At 34.2% G+C, this 17,437-nt stretch overlaps 2 protein-coding genes across 2 annotated transcripts; one reads left to right on the plus strand and one right to left on the minus strand.

The window, feature by feature from the left end:
• The first annotated feature begins 1,799 nt into the window (after positions 1-1,799).
• On the plus strand, positions 1,800-6,595 carry LOC117153752 (uncharacterized). The gene is made up of 3 exons (XM_076618788.1): positions 1,800-2,387; positions 2,524-2,578; positions 3,247-6,595. The coding sequence occupies exons 1-3, from the start codon at positions 2,202-2,204 to the stop codon at positions 3,321-3,323; spliced, it is 318 nt and encodes a 105-aa protein (XP_076474903.1). The 5' UTR covers positions 1,800-2,201; the 3' UTR covers positions 3,324-6,595.
• LOC117153753 (uncharacterized) lies at positions 4,196-17,338 on the minus strand. Its single transcript, XM_033328100.2, has 13 exons — positions 17,028-17,338; positions 16,490-16,801; positions 16,312-16,419; positions 16,040-16,194; positions 15,793-15,923; positions 14,593-14,606; positions 12,312-12,473; positions 11,983-12,242; positions 11,663-11,888; positions 11,440-11,592; positions 11,067-11,232; positions 10,789-11,002; positions 4,196-10,712 (listed from the first exon to the last, which is right to left on the minus strand). Exons 1-13 carry the CDS (start codon positions 17,307-17,309, stop codon positions 10,508-10,510), a joined length of 2,388 nt encoding a protein of 795 aa, XP_033183991.2. The 5' UTR covers positions 17,310-17,338; the 3' UTR covers positions 4,196-10,507.
• Positions 17,339-17,437: the final 99 nt, after the last annotated feature.

Below are 17,437 nucleotides of genomic sequence, written 5' to 3' on the forward strand. Positions count from 1 at the left end.
AAGATTTCTTAAGTATTTTATTACAAGAAATTTATTGAATGAGATTAATAATTACATAAAAAAATCATATTACAAAAACAGTTCATCAATTATAATTAAAATACTTAACAATATTGTTTTAAATAAATACATGTAAGAGCTTACTTTGGTGCCTTTGGTAGTTTTCCCTTACAACTAAAAATTACCTTCAATTAGAGTATTATCTTAAATTACTAATTCATACTTTTATACAATATAAGCTAAGATTTCATCTTAAAAATATCAGTACAAAATTTTGTGACAAATTACAGAACATAAGAAAGACTAAATAAATTGTAGAAAGAGAACAGAAACTTATACATCAGAGATGTTGTTTTCTGCATCTACTGATGCTTCTGTTTATCACGTGGGCAGTTTGCTCATCCAATTATCAGCTCTACTATTTATACTCATCCATTAACGAATTCGATAACTAACGCAGCGTTAAAGACCTCTCTATTTCCGCCTTCGATAACTTCCATGCCTTGTAAGGATTTTCTATCGTTCTCATCAATGATAGAAGAAATATAGTACAAAGTTCATCTTCGAAAATTGAATAATAGTTAAATCTTCAAACACTTATACTCTTCAATATTCTTCCTATCTCTATTGCATCCTTCCTGGAGATTACAGATCTTCTTTTAGTACTCTCTCTTCTTAGATTCTCCTTAATTTTCATTACATTGCTTTCAAAAGAATCTAGCTTTCCTCTTTTCCACAGAATCTTCCTCAAAATTGAAGTTCCTTCCCATTCCATAAAAAAGGGAACTTCATATTCCTCTTTTCAGTCATAAATTTCCGTATATGCTTCTTTATAAGGTGGTTTATGGGTTACATGCGTTCCTTTAGCTTCCAAATCGTTTGTCCTTTTGTTTGTCATGTTGTCAACGTCATAACCGGCTCTATTAACGTGATTCAGAAGCGATTTTCTCGACGATTCATATCTCTGATTCGTTGCCTATACGCCAACTGCTGTCGGTAGACGAACAGTGGTCGAAGAACGTAAGTACCAGCTGCAGTTTCAAGATCTCCTTGATCTTGTTCTTTTACATCGCGTTTCTCGACCAAAGTACCATCAAAATCCCCCTCTGACCCATCCAATTTGCTCAGGAGAAATGCGTATGCTACTGGACTTGAGTCATCCTGTCGTTTGCTTCTAAGATCGGTTGGTTCCTCGAGCAAAGTCGAAATGCTGGCAAGTGACTTGGAATTGTCCAGCTTGACCGGAAATGCGGTGGAGCAGCCAAGGAAAGTCAGAAAGAAGATGATTGCGACGGCTTTCTGAAATGAAGAAACGAAAAATATTATTACTTTTCTAAGTTCTTAGATTTATCTAGATGAAGATAGGGTTTACTGATAACTCTGAATATTATTATGTCATTTTTCAAAGTTCTTGACGTGAATTTCCTATTCCTTTTTTATTTTGTTGTCTTCTATATCATTAATTTTATCATTCCACAGTATAGGATTATAAAATTACGTAGTTGCAAAGAAAACTCACTCAAAGATGTTCTTTTATTAAAATACCAATCATAATTTCCACTTTTCAATCAATTTTCACCGCCGTATTGTAAAGAATTCAGAGTTTCGTCACGTATCAACTGAACCAAACTTATTTAAATATTCTCAAGATAATCTTACCATCTTGTTACTTCAGTGAAAAGCTCCTTCAAGATTCAGACTTCAACACTGATCCTCCAATCTTCAAGCTTCAAAAACACCCTCGAGTACTCTACTTGAAAAATGACTTTGCAGATCTTCAAATATTCGCTCAAAGAAGATAAAAGCAAGAAAAGGTGCAAGTATAGTTCGTATAAAACCACTTTTTGTCTATGAAAAACCACTAAATCTGTTTGTAACAGCTCTGTGGCAGGTTTGTGCCCGGCAAAGCATCCTCGTAGCATTTATATGAAATAATGACGTCAAACGTAACCACGCTAATCGTACAATGACGTTCTATGGCAAGTGATAACCAACCTGGTAAACCAGTAACATCGATGCATCCTCGAGTACGTGTTTTTTTAAAAACAGGTATCCACCAAACGGGGGTGAAACGTGACGTTGACCAAGAGGCATGCTCACGTCAATCCTGATCAAACACTGGCAATTCTTCGTCGTTTGTCTCACCTGCTACGTAGGAAAGTGTTTGATGTTCAATTAACGATCGCTGATTGTGCTGCACTATGATTCATTTTACGCGGAAGTTGATTGCACGCCATGGCTATGAAATTACGCAACAAACCACTAGAAGAGCTTGTGCTTCAACGATACACACTTTATTCAGTAGAAGAACGTGGTTCATTTATACGTATCAAATGATCGTTTACTGGATGGGAATTTACGAGCCTCTTGTGGAACCATGTAAAATGGTAATTGCATTTCTTGCTTAGTTCCTTTTATTTAGATGTTAAAGTTTGATTTGTTGAACCTGACAATGAGTTGGACAGGAATTTTGTTTTGCTATAACTTACACATTACTATTTTGGTATTTCTATTTGTCTGTAGAGATTAGAGACTCAGAATACCAGTTCCATGGAACTAAAAGTAAAAGATTGGTCTGGTGAGTAATTCCACTGTATACTTCACACTGCTTCAAACTGTATACACCAAACAGAAAACTCATGTTAATGATTGGTAATGCGTAGTAAAATTAATACTACATTATTGAGTAAAAGAAATAAAATTATTACTTTATCCCAGTTTATCTTTTTCAATAAACAAATACAATAAATAGTTATTCCAAATGGATAGTACAAGGCAATACAAATCTATTTCGTTATATAGAAGATTAAAACTTTTGGTTTGATTCTTAAAGGATTCCAATCGATTCAAGATACTAAATACAGTCCCTTTTCGATCATCAGTCATGAAGAAATATAAATAAAAATCATTGATTGGGAAAGAGGATGTGTCTTAAAAGAGCATCGTGCATCGTCAAATTAAGTGTTGCTTCTGTTTGTATCAAATCAATTGATTTATTTTTCTCAGTTTAAGCATTCGTTGAATAAATAGCCCTCCGCTTCTCTAGCTCATTTCCGTATCTATGTGTTCATTTGGAAAAAAAAAGAAAGAAAAATCCGATTCAAGAAACGAGGAACCTCTTTCTCACGTGTTTACTTTTCGAGATGTTAACGCGACCTTGTCGCGAGATTTTCGTATCTTTCTTTACTTTTCTTTTTTTTTTTTGTTTTGTTTTCATATATATGCAGTTTTTATTTTATTTTGCAGATTCGGCCTCCTCGTGCACGGTTTCGCTGCTTTCGGTAGTAGTTTCACTTTTAGATCTGAAAGAAATCACCAGATGAGGGTATTTCGTGGCTGCTGGGAAGACAAGTACGAGAAATAAAGAAAACAAGCACAAGGCAAAACGGATTAGTAATAGACCAGGTCTGTTAGAGACACGAGGATCGAGTTAGACCTGTTAGTATATGGGAATTGGTCGACTCGATTTCACTCATACCAATCTTCCCGGGTGGAATTGTTAGGTGAAACATTCTGTTGAGGGAACCGTTCGACAGGTTTCGGTATCAAATACGCTAATAAGATATCTTAATTACAAAGCATATCATTTTTACATACGCGAACTTCAATTTAAAAAAGAAAGAAAGAAAAGAAATATACATATACATTGGCTACTAAAAATATTTGTACATATCCTTATTTTCCAATGGAATGTATTTCTATCGCGTTCTATACATCTCATTTTCATAGTATTCAATTTTTGTAATCATATGAAATTTAATATAAGTATAATATAAATAAATACTATGCTATGTGCAAATACTTTTTGTAGCCATTGTATAATGCAAAGAATGTATTCCCATTGTAACATATAATTTCTATTGGAAATACTATATCTGGACTGCGGATATTTATACATATTTATATTTCCATGAACATAATCGAAGAGATCAAACCTAAACAGAGACGTTTTTCATTTGTTACACATTACAGAGAGTGTTATATTTGGGATATTTTATATATTATCGTACATTGTATGCATCTTTGCATTTTCATGTAAATGTGTAAAGATCCACAATCTAGATACATCTAAAAAATACAGTTTTTATCTTTTCTATCTTATATAATTTTTCATACGAATGTCAATATCCAAAACTTGTCGACCGGTCACGTTAGTCAAATAGGGGGGTAGTGGAATGAAAAAAAAGTTGGAAAGTACGAAAAAATCCTTTCCTGTATTGATCGATCTAAATATGCAAATCGGGGAACCTCGTCTACGAGTAGTTCTTGTTTTGCTTTTTTTTTTTTTTGTTCGTTCTACATTTGGGAGTAAAAAAACGAATATGCGTCGTGAGGGCATCGATGCTGCCGCGCATATCGACCTTTTTCTGCTCTCTTTCTCTTTCTTGTCGCATAAATAACATTTTATTGCATGCAAACCATTTCCTCATGCTATTCACTGTTTTCTTATTTTTTTGTTTTGATCTAATGTTCTCTAGTTGGGACGTGTAAAGAAGCGAAGTGACGTTTCAAATGAATATCTCCATTAATTCTCGTTCTGATATTGTTTCTCTTTTCATATAGCCAATCGGAAATAAATTGCATAAAAATTTGATTTTTCTTTCTTCCCCAATTTTCGCGAATCAGTAACACATTATCTCATTTCACTTCTTTCGACCCTCTTCCTCTACGATTCAGTCTTCTCTAATTCTACCAAGTGTTACGTTTCCATTTGTCATTCGTGTGTATGTATGTGTGTGTCTGTTCTCGTTTTACATTTAAAATACCATGTCTCGATACAACTTCTACCACGGTGTACATCGTAAATGTAAATATTAACAGTTAACTGCGTAGAAGTAGAGTCGCAAGGATGCAGTTTGACCTCAGGGAGAAGTAACTTCCTACCATTGCCCATGTTCTATTTGTTTTTTCCGGAAGGACAACATTAATATCGTTATCTAAACCCTGATCTTCGTTCTTGCTTTCCTGGTCCTTAAACCGTATTTCATTTGTTTGCTTCCCTTTCCACACGCGCAACTCCATTCTTAAGTTTTAGACGACCTGACTTGTCAAATTAATTGATCAAACCACGAGAATGCCTTCTCTTTTTTGTCTTGTTGGGAAGAATTTAGTGACAGGTAAAATAAACATCCCTGAAAGTATAATCTGTAAATACATTAATTTTGTTACTCATTACATTGTGATTTTATGATATTAAAAAGAAATGTATATATATATATATATATATTATTTGGTATATAGAAGAAAATTAGTTTTGTAATTAGTGACCTTTTCTACTTAGCTTTTGAATTGAATTTTACCAGTACACTAGATATCTTCCATGAAGTGTTATTGCATTATCGAGTTCTATGAAGTTTGCATTTAAAAAAGTCTTCTGTTTTCAAATACTAGCCTGTGAAAAAATAATTATAATAAACTATAAATCATAAATCTCGTGACTCGATCATTCGACAGTCAGGTAACGATAGATTTACTGGAACGATTATCTATTTCTAAATATATATTACATGTATAAGTATATATTGTCGGATAATAAAGGATTCACTTGCTCGATGATTACGCTCTTCCAAAAAGGCGAGGGGTTGCGTACAGTGTCGTAACTCTATTTGAATGCTACTACAGATCGTATTCTCACTATTATGACTCCCTTTTTTTCTCTTCCCTTGTCTTTCGTAGGAGTAGGCACTTAGCTATATGTTTCTGCGGTTCCTTGTAGTATCGTAACGAGTTTATGTCTATTGTATACGACGGAGAGATTACTGGATGGAGAAAAACTGAAATTGTATACGGAAGCCTCCCCTCTTCGTCTTTTTTTTTTTTTTTTATACTTTTCTTTCTTTTAAATCTTCTTCTGAGCTCGATCGTCCGATTTCTATATATATATAAAACATGTTTCTATCATATAATCGACGAAGTATACTCCTCTAAAAAACTCCTTACATGGTGTGACTTTCTTTTTTTGTTTCCTGTTCTTATATTATTCTTCTAGTGGCGAAATGTAGGAAAAAATGTTCGTACGAAATCTCACGATCGTCGCTCGTAACATTTCGTCTTTTTCACTCTCATACTTCTTCTGTTCATTCTCGCTCTTTCACGCATGCACGCGCGTCGAGGCGTGTTCCTCAATACTTCCTCTTCTCCTTTTTCCCCTTTCTTCCTTCCTTTTATTTTGTCTCTTTTTTTGGAACTTTTTATTAGCACCGTGTCTTTCATGGATTTTAGTTCTCAAGAATACGTATCTTTCTCGTTCCTCATCTCTCACACGCATACATTCTCTCGCGTTCTCTCGCATGCTCTCTATCAAAATCTTCAAGAAGCTTCCAGCAACGACAACAGGTAAGTCGGACAAATGTTTCGACGTCTAATATTCAGCTTATTTTTTCGATAATTACAGGAACGAGAATGCTCGGTGAACGCGTGATGAACGCCTTCATCACGATTGATCATTAACGACGAAAGACACTAAACTAATCTGAAACGAATTTTAATCTTCGGTTAACTGGTCGATTACAACTGTTATAAATAAACTACGGATGCATATTTCATATTTTTGTAATTAAAGAAATGAAATCTAGATAAAAACTAGTTTTACCTACTATAGATATTATTATCTGTCCTTTGTTTTGGATATTTTATGTATCTTTTGCGTATTAAGTGCACTCTATACGTTTCTGCACTTCTAAATTTCTTGTGTATATATAAACATCCACAGTCTAATTATAAGTTTCCAGGTGCTAATTCCGGTCTTGTCAAAAATTAAGTAATAATATTGCAGCGTAAGAGTTACTATGATGTCGTTAAGTATTCCTCATATTTATAGAATTACAATTGTTCAATTACGTTGTAACATAGAAATCAATGTTAACATTTATATTATACAGTAATATAATAAAATAAAGTTGTCGTTATTATTTCTAGATCTTCTTGTGGAAGTAATTTCAACATAAAAATTATGTTCTAAAAGTCAGCATCTGGAAACTTCAAACAGTTTCAACCGTTCAAGAACAGAAGCACTCTCGCTATAAACTCGAAGATCACATTCATCGTGTTTCTAAAAAAGAAAATATAAAAAATATCGAATTTGTCGACTCTCTTCTAGGAACGCTCTATCATCTCTTTCGCTCAATGTAATCGCTCTAAATGAAGGCTGACGTATGTGTCATTCTTCTTGCTCGGAGAAGATTGTTTTTCACACTGTTCTCGCATGCTATATTAAAGTTATTCGAACATGTTTCAAAAATCATTTTAAAATGAGAAAAAGAAAACATGTTTGGGTCGCATGTTCCTCTAACGACAATATAAACGTACGAATATACTCTAGATGAAAATCAGGTAACAAGATATACAATGGTGCACACACACATAGGTGAACTGTACCGACGACAGAATACTGTATTCAACTTCGAACACGTTTTAACATTGCTTTAAATGGAACACGATGACATCTCTCCTACGATAATTTGCGATTATGCCTCGGTGCATTGTGAACGAACACACCAACACATATACAGTGGTTACAAAAAGTATCTGTATATACCTATATATATCTTTTTAATAAAGCGCTTTTTTTAGCAGGTCCTATATTTTTACAGTATCGACTTTTCCTAATCACATAAAAGTACTATTAAATGACACGAAACGGAGTACGCTTGAATCTGATTAATTAATATATAAATGCTATAATAATTATGTACTAATGCTTTTTATAACCACTGTGCAGTGAATGTAACACGTATCAGAAAAATAATTCTTTGACATGAAAATCGTGTTCCAAGCATCCTATGGATTAACGACGTAATACAAAAGTACACAAAATACATTTGTTCACGCCACGCGTGTTTTCTTCTTGGAAAAAAGTCAAAACGTAAGCATCTAAGCTACACTTTGCTTCCTGTTCTAACTTCTTTCCCTCTTTTGTTTAATGTTGGAACACGATCCAGTAAGCTTACTCCAGGTTAAAGAATGATCGTGACGATTTGTGTAGAAGCTCGGCTTAAGAGTAAAAATCTTTTTTAACCGCGTTACGTATTTGTAATTCTTTTTCGTTTCCATTCGTTTCTTTTTTAAACTTCATGTAGAAGCAATTATAGATGTACTCAGTCTTTCCACGATGCTCAATGTGCTTTAAACGATTTACTATTGAGCAAATCAGTTAGAATTCGTGTTTTAAAATAATGTGTTTTTTTAACCCCTAATTACTCTCTTTTATGTGGGAACTAAGGTTCTTTATAATTTGTATAAATATTGCAATATCTATCCGAATGCTAGACGGGAGTGAGATTGCTGATGATAGATGATAGAAAAACGCCTTTGATAAGGGGTTAAAAGTGTATAAAATAAAATTTACTAACACAACTATGATACTGTTGATTATTCCAACATGTTCCTCTGACTGAATTAATTTTCGACATCAGCTTTGATATTATACTAATCGGATGCGCACACAGTATCAATTTCTGATCAATATCATGTACATCTTGGTTACACTAGTGGAATCATCTACAGCAACTTTACTTCATCTTCAAGCATGCGAGGAAGTTCCTACGAAACACTAATTTCTCCAATTAGTCGAGTGCTTGATTCAATTCCATATAATCAGATATTGTTCTAATACTTACACTGAAGTATGCATCAAGGCTGATACCGAAAACTGATTCACAAGAATATTAGATATTTCTATATATATTATGCATGACGTACAAAATTCTTGTTGGCTTCTCATTGTTTGGCACCCATTATGTCGACAATTTCATCACATGAAATGAAAAACGCAATGCGCAGGATAACGAGTGATGAATACAGTAGCAAGTTTTGCTCGTTGAGAATATTCTTCCCGCTAATTATTCCAGTATTACGAGAAATATGATAATTTTTCTGTTAACCAGGTCATGTAATTCTCGCATAAAAAATCCCCTCGGCTACTTCGAGTATAAAATGACTCATATTACAAACGATTACGAGCATTTTACGAAATTGCATGAATTATTTACGAAGTACACACAACATCGAAGGCACCAGTTGCCATATTAAACGGAATATCTCGATGACGCGTTTCTTCCAGGAAGAGAGAAAGTCAAGATGATTCGTTTCTTTTTTCTTCCCTCTCCCCTTTAACGCATGCCCCAGGAACAAGTTTCGAACGAAATCGATGATTTTAAGTAAACAACATTCATCTGCCATGTGAGAATGGGCCATGGTACGTCACAGGCATCGCTTATGCTAATTTCTAATGCGACTTCGTTTCGTCATGAACATTTTATAGAAGAATGGATTCTACTTATATGGGCAAGTTATTTATAAAAAGAAACATTTATATAGTGTACTATAACTGTAAAGTTCATTAACATTTCTCTATGACTATCACGAATATATCCATTAAATTCTAGCAAGATGATCGAGGTTACTTATTAAACTCTAAGCGAATGATTTTGGTACCCTGGATGATTGCTAACAGTAGATCAAATTTATTCGAAGAATAACAGTTGAAAAACTGAAGGAAACTCGTCTCTTTCATCCTTCAACTCATTATCAGAATTAAAATATCGGAGATAATGAAATGAATTAAATTAAAGAAATCTAAATTTATTTAAATGTTGTAAGAAATAAAAAATGTGGTAAATTAATACTTTTAATTGCCTCTATATTGATTACTACTTTAAAAGTAAATAATCGATCTTACTTATCGAAACGTCGTGCACTCACTTCGTGTGTAATGTCTATTATATGTAAGAACCTACCATTATTACAATATGAGAATAAGAGGACACTGTTATTTTACTTATATTAGATTTTTACATGTGCTTTTTCTTGCATCCTACTTCACAGAATATACGTTCAATTGTTAGCATCATCAAACAAATAAAGAAGATAGTCTCTATTTCTAATTGGATAGAAAAAGATCACAAAGTAAAAATCTAAGTCAATTTACCTCTTATTTCACTATAATTGGAAACGCGAATGCGAAAGGGTCTACTGACTTTGTCAAGTGCAACTTTCATGGAAACCTAACAAGAAGATTTTCAAAAGAATGTATAGCTTCTAGTATGATACATACTCATTAAGTGAATCACAATACAAAAATACAAATCGAGGATCTCCCTTTTTCTCTTTCGTTCCTATTTATCATTGACTTCCTGATCTCTTTCTCATTTTTTTTCTTGTTTCTCTATCGTGCAGCAATGTCCTTTACAAAATGCACTTCGTTAGAATAAGTTACTTCTCTTGAACGTTTCTTAGATAACTGACGTGTGTCTCATTTTGCCAACTCAACTGATAGTCTCATTAATATAACGCCTCACGACGACTGCGTGTATTTTTACTTTAAATTACATAACACTAAATGCTTCTCCCTGATTAATTACTCTCTCGAAACGGCAATCAATGGCATGTGCAATGGAGCTGTTAAATATTTCGTAGTGAAAGTAACTATTCTTGAATGTGCGGATCACCTATTATCACTGACAATTCGATGGTCCATGTACATGTGTGACAGGGAAACAATTTGGTCCTAACCACGCATGTACAAATAGCCACAGATTGCTATAATACCCCCACCAACAATTGCAGCGCCTATGCCTATTGTAAGAGGTTTAAATAATGACCTCTTGAGCTTCTGCCATTCTTCAGTCTCTTTTTGACGACGCTTCATTTCCCGTACTTGTGCTGCCAGACGTTCTTTCTTCTCCTTATTACGATGACGTACTTCGTTTTTCCTGTTTATATGGAATAAGTAAGAAAAAACGAGATATTGAAACACGTAAATATGATTTCATTCTTAAAATAACTCACGTATCTGGACTGGACGGAGGACTAATTGTTTTTGAAGAGTTTTCACCGTCACTAGTATTATCATTAGGCACCACAACACCATCCGAATTCTGTTCGTGTAAATTATTTGTGATTACTGCAGAGTTTGGAACAGCCTGTGGACTGGTGGTAGATATTTCTGTGGAAATTGATGGCTCTCTAGGCAATGGTTTGTCAGGTGGTGCACTTAATTCATCTAATATTAGATAAAAAGAAAATTATATTTTGAAAATTATTAACTTTTACAATTACATGCTTACCATTTCTTGTTATTGGATTTGAAGTTAAATCTGCCATCATGCTACGTGTTAAGGATTCACCTCTTGGAGGTGGCAAAGGAGGTGGTTCATCTTCCTCTTCGTTTGAAGAATTATTGATGTTACTTACCACGTCATAATGATTTGTTACCACTTCATTATTAATGTTCTGTAAAGACCACATAAGTTAGTGAAAATCAAAGACTGTTATGTTCCACAGTAGCACAATGTTATTAGAGTTAATTCACGTTAAGGACAAGACTTTTCACAAAGACAAACATGTATGTACATGAAACAAACGACAAAAACATATATTAAGTTAATTCAGGATGAAGAGACTAATAATATTGTACCACTGTGAATTGGTATTAGTTACCACGTTGTTGGATGGCAGTTGTTTTGCTCCTTCGATGATGGCAGCATATGAAAATCTTAATTGATCTGGTGTTTGAATTAAACCCATTCTGTGTCTTCTCATTTCTATTAACACTTCTCTAACATTCACAGAATTCAATCCACTTTCTTCAATCTGCAAAAGAATAGAAAGGTAGTTTCCCATTTGTAATTTCTAAATTCTCTTCAGTATGTATAATGCTTACCAAAACAAGACATGTATCAACTAAACAAAATGTTCCTGATCTCCCAATTCCTGCAGAACAATGTACCACAGGAGGACCAACATTTTGATCTAATGCTCCTGATTGCCTGACATCTGTTAAAAAACGTAAAAAAGCTGTTGGACTTTGTGGAACTCCAAAGTCTGGCCAGGTGGTATAATGAAAATGTAATATTTCTCTACTTTCTTTTGTTTCCAAGTCAGTTAACCTACAAAAGACATAAACAATAAATCAAATACCTTCTCAAATTAAACATGCACTTCTCAAAGAAGTATCTGTAATATAATTCTTTATCTCCATACTTTAATATTCTAGTTGTGTAATCCGATGATTCTGTTTTACTGATATATTTTACTTTTATACCAACATCCGGAAACATCATAGTATTAATCGAATCACCAAGAGGCCAATACTGATAACACTTAACATGATTCTTTTCAATTATCTTATTTAACATTAACACAGCTTTAGAATTTTGCTCCCATACCATTAGCCAAAAGTGGCCAGCAGTATTTTCCAGTGGTCCTTGTGTAAGAATGTATTGTCTATGGGCACGATCTACCTATAATAAAAAAGATCTTTTTATCATGTTCTTCTTACTTAGAGTTAAGTATCTGAATATGATATCTACCCGTATGAGGTTAGCATTGACATAATCACATGGGCCCCTTTTAAGGACAATCCTACTATGGTCATATGGCAAAACATCTCTATAACGGTTCAAATTTCTGTTTTGTGGTTTCTTTGATTCATTGCATGTGTATGTAAAATTACTGCATTCGTTGCGTATATGCTGTAAAAGTAACATTTTCTTATATAATAGGGAAAAGAAAAGATATAAAAATAATAACAATTTTCATTTATCTAATGTATCTGTTTTAAGCTATATAACAGCTATTAAGCAAAAAAAGTCATACAAATATAAGTCATTTAAATATAAAGAAAAGTTTAAAAACACTTCTTTACTGCTATCAATTTCATATCAGTAGGAATAATTCAGATTTTGAGATAGAATTGACAATTAATGATGATTATGTTTACTGTAGGTGTGTTTGTCTTATGGCAGTAACTGTAAGTTTGTTATTGTTCCTTCATATCTCCTAGTTTTATTATAATTCTTTAATAAAGTTTTAAATGACCTATGTTTACATAACATAGTCGATTATACTTATAGAACATATCTATGAAGTTTGATTGTTAGAACTTGTATAAGTTTCATTTAATATCTGGTAACAAATCTTACATTTCTACTTATGAATACAAACTGTATTACTAAATATATACCTGGCGCGTATATTTAAAACCAAGAAATTCGACCTTGGTAATAAAATCACAATGCAGAGTCTATGCAGTATTTAAAAATTTTCTCGTGAAAACGGCTTTCCAAGAAAGTAAACTGATAGTCCCTGGGTATCGCGAAACAATCCGCACATTGTAAATATCCGCGGAAAAGCATGCCAGTTACGGGACAAAACAGATAATGGATAAACGCAGTGGAACCTCTGACTCTTCTCTAATATCGTATCGAATCGCATCGTTGCAAGTACGGACAAATCAAATTCATTTGTCGAGCATAAATTAATCAAGTGCGTTGGGCCAGATTAGCAAAAATCACGAAGGAAGTCAAATGCGGCCATGCGGCCAAGAACGGGTCGCGTATGATAAATAAACGAAAACTTGATAACAGACGTGTGTGACAATACACACGCTGATGCTGGTATACAGGTTTCCCTGTTCATTCAGCAGCGCTAAAAAAAAATGACGAGCGTATCGTGAGCTACGAGATCTCGCGACAGATGAGAACGTGCCAGCGACCATGGTATTAGCCTCCATTGGCAATCAAACATCGTCGAGCGAGATCGAAACGAGATTTCATCATGTTCACAATTTCAGCGTTTCTGGATCGTACATGTCTTGGATGAAACAGTCGTGTCAGCGGAGAGTCCAGGCGTCTCTTGCACAATAATTTACCAACTAATATCAATAAATTGACAAGTTGCAAGTTGTAGGTTATGAACTTCTCTTCGACAATTTCATAACTTTTAATCAAACGTAATAGTCACACAACTAGAAGTTTGTTTAGTAACAAGACTGCAGATATTTATACATTTATAGGACATCTGAAAATGCAGAACTGCGCATAATATGAAAAAACAAATATATCAAATATCCAAAATATAGTGCTAATTGCCTATCGAGGTTCTACGTTTTAAATTATATCCTCAGAAATATGAATTCGTATAAAAATCCGCAGTCTACCTATAACCAAACTTACTACCATGTTGCAAGGATATTTTATTGATACTATTACCTTTTGACTTGGGACTTGTAAATTCATAAATAATATTAGTCGAATTGTGCAAGGAGGCCCAGATTATGTTAGGATGTGATGGTAGGAAGACTCTCTGTGCGTGACACATTTGCAGGCAGGAACCGCCGTTTCTCGCTGTAACCGGAAGGAAAGACGCAAAAACGGAAGAAGAAGAAAAGAGATGGAACGGGGGGCGCGATCTTTCTTACCTGATAGAGGATCGGCCAGGCTCCTTTCGAGTTGATCTCGAGATACTCGGTTTCCACGTTACTGATCCCTTGATCGAGCGTCTCCTGGCTGGTCATTCTGTCGGCTCGTTCGCGACTCTGTCTCTCCGGCGCTCGAAAACGACAAAATGAGACGAGGCACGCGAAGAGGCTGGGCCCCGGCCGTGCACGATCCTGCTCTCTCTGTCTCCGAGAAAAAGGCGTCTCAGGCACGAAGCGGTGCCATGCGTGACGCGGATTATTGCGAAGGGTAGCCCCCGCCGCACGGGAGACGAAAACGCGTAAGCACAGCTCACCAGCCAGACGTACTTACACCTTCGCTATCTAACGTACACACTGTACCCACTCTGCAAACTCGGACCACCACCGTTCACCTTCGCCGCCGCTGCTACCACCGCGAAATACAAGATACGAGCCAACGTGCTGACATCTGAGGGAAACCGGCCAGTTTCTAGCCCCCTCCATCTCTTTTTCTATCTTTTTCTTTATTGCTGTCGAATAGGATTCAAGATAGCCATCGCCATGTTGACAACTATTGCGCATGCGTACTGATACGCGCCAGATAGAATTCACTTTTTCAAATAGCTTTTTGGATGTTTAGGAAAGTGCTTAGAATTTTCTTTAAGATTTGTAATAGATTACATTTGAAAATTGCATAGTATCGAGAAAGAAGATTATTAAATTTATTATGGAAGCATGAAGAGTAAACTCTAGATATTTTAGAAATTTCTATGATTTTCTTTATTATTTCTTGAATAACCAAGGATTCATGAATGACCCATACCACTAGATCCAAACTTATACATTTTTCTTTCACAAATAAGCCGCGGATTTTTACGCAGATTCATATTTTCTTAGAGGCAATTAGAATAGTAGGATCTAGATAGCAATTTGTTTTACCAATTAAATATTATAAAAAATAGTATATTTTAGATATTTTATGTACACATGTACACTCTACGCATTTTTGTATCTTTGAATTTTTCTAAACGATATAAAAGTCCGCAGTCTATTCATAAATAATTTATTACTGTGTAGGGGATAAGAAATGGATTAATAAATTTGAAAATTATAAATAAATAAATTTTTCTCCCGGCCGATTTTATAGCGTTAACATTCTTATGAAAAGTTATTCTATAACTTTCAAAATCGCAAATAATCAATTCTTTTGCCGATTATTTGAAAAACATCTAAATGTCAAATTACCTAGCTATAGCCTACAAATTATCGAGCGACTTAATTGTGACAGTATAAAAAAATATATTAAAACACAAAAGATAAAGAACACGCGTTCAAGATATGATACTGTTTTATTTATAATACTGGAGTTTACAGATCTCTATTTTATTCTTATTTTATGATTTAATGTTGAATAAACATAGACTATATAATTAATTAAAAGATACTATTACGAAGATATTTAAAATATTAATATTACTATATGAAGTACAAAAATATAAAAGAATTTGTAATAAATATCCTTAAAAAACTCAATATTTATTTAAAGTTGATACTTTTGCGGAAACAAAGTTGTCCCTGAGACTTCGTTTGTGGATTTGGATGAAACAATTAGCTTTTCTTAGTAATTTTTGGTGGTATGTTGTCATCTTTCTTAGTTTCAGTAGTTTTTCTTTTAGCTGAATCTGCAGACCCCTTCTTCAACCAGGAAGCCATAAAACTAGTAGGGTTGCTTTTTTTCTCTCCTCTGTACATAATGGAATTAGTAAATCAATAGTCTGACATATCACTTCACAGGATTAAAAGTTCATAATTCTAATAGTGAATAGTTAATTGTACTGTTATATATATGTATATACGTACGCGTTTTTTGTCTCTTTTCCACAATCTTCGCCTTTATACAATACATTGTTTACACGAGATGAGACTGTATGCCAACTTAAATCACCATCTGATAATGTTAATTTGTTTAATTTTTCAATGGCGTCGGCTATTGGTAGCTCCTCATTCAGCCAGACCTATTATTAAAAACATAAACATACAGAGATAGTAATTCATTCCAATAAACGATGACACAAACTATGTGCGGAAAATATTTTTTGTCAATATTTATATAAACATTTTCATTTCCTTACCCTTAAGTCTTGTTCTTCATTCAAAAACACAGGTACTCGATTATGCAACCAAGAAAGAACACCATTTGCCTCAGTAGTAATTATTGTACAGCTATATATCTTCTTACCCTGAAATGTGAGTTACCATACCTGTAGCTTTCTACTTAAATTGTACATAAGTCCAACATGTTGCATTTACTTCTCCAGTTGAAAATATATTAAAAATTCCCGCCATCTTTAAGACTTTAAATCCTTCCCAACCGTTCTGTTCAGACCATTCATCCTTCCACGTTGAAGGATCATCTACTCTTACTCCTTTCTCCTGACTAGCATAAATGTAATATGGTTGTTTAGGATCTTTTTTCGTTTTCCCAGCTTTCCATTCATAATATCCTTCGCAAAGTACTATGCATCTTTGGCCATTGCGTAATGGTGCGCTATACAACTTGGAATTTTTAATATTTTCCAAACGTGCGTTATGCGTCGACAATGTGTGCTTTTTGTAATCTCCCTTAAAAAGGAAAAAGATTTGTAATATTTTTTCCATTTATGCACTAATAAAATTGATTAAGAAAAAAATGTGATAACTTATTATTATCTCAAGGAGATATAATCAAAGTGTTTACATTTGATAGGCACACTTTGAGGCAACGTATTTGTTGACAAATACTAACCACTTAACCTATCCCCATCCGTCAAATGTCATTGTCAACCTAACCTTGTTTGTAAACACTAACCTCATGCCAAGGTGGGATCATACTCCACATCATAGCACAGAGGACTCTTTCTTCCTCTTTACCATAGTGTGAACCAGCAACGATACATGGAAGAACGTCTTTAGGCCCAATATTAGGAGATGGAACATATTCAATGTCACTTTTGGCCCATAATGTCGTGCATCGTTTACCGGCTGCATTCTTGTAATCGCAAGCACGACACAAAGTATCCGGATTCAAGGAACTGTAAAAGTATATGTAAATTTCTTTTGTCGTTAGCAGATTGCTATGTTTGCGTGTCATGAATTAATTACTGAAATTACGTGATGAGATTACTCACCAAGCCACTCGACCACACATATTTCTCGCGCCACTTAGTTCATTAACACAATAACGCCACCTATAACATGCTAAAGATATCTGGCGGAAAT

This window comes from Bombus vancouverensis, chromosome 1 (assembly GCF_051014615.1).
Source record: "Bombus vancouverensis nearcticus chromosome 1, iyBomVanc1_principal, whole genome shotgun sequence".
Taxonomy (NCBI): domain Eukaryota; kingdom Metazoa; phylum Arthropoda; class Insecta; order Hymenoptera; family Apidae; genus Bombus; species Bombus vancouverensis.

What these genes read in the sequence shown, in the direction of transcription:
- LOC117153752 (XM_076618788.1), top strand. Translation starts at nt 2,202, where the DNA reads ATGATTCATTTTACGCGGAAGTTGATTGCACGCCATGGCTATGAAATT. An exon ending in TTGTGGAACCATGTAAAATG is followed by an intron (nt 2,388 to 2,523) that starts GTAATTGCATTT and finishes ATTTGTCTGTAG; the next exon opens with AGATTAGAGACTCAGAATAC. An exon ending in AAAAGTAAAAGATTGGTCTG is followed by an intron (nt 2,579 to 3,246) that starts GTGAGTAATTCC and finishes TTTATTTTGCAG; the next exon opens with ATTCGGCCTCCTCGTGCACG.
- LOC117153753 (XM_033328100.2), bottom strand. Translation starts at nt 17,309, where the DNA reads ATGACACGCAAACATAGCAATCTGCTAACGACAAAAGAAATTTACATA. An exon ending in ATGAAGAACAAGACTTAAGG is followed by an intron (nt 16,195 to 16,311) that starts GTAAGGAAATGA and finishes TTTTAATAATAG; the next exon opens with GTCTGGCTGAATGAGGAGCT. An exon ending in TACACAACTAGAATATTAAA is followed by an intron (nt 11,889 to 11,982) that starts GTATGGAGATAA and finishes TGTCTTTTGTAG; the next exon opens with GTTAACTGACTTGGAAACAA.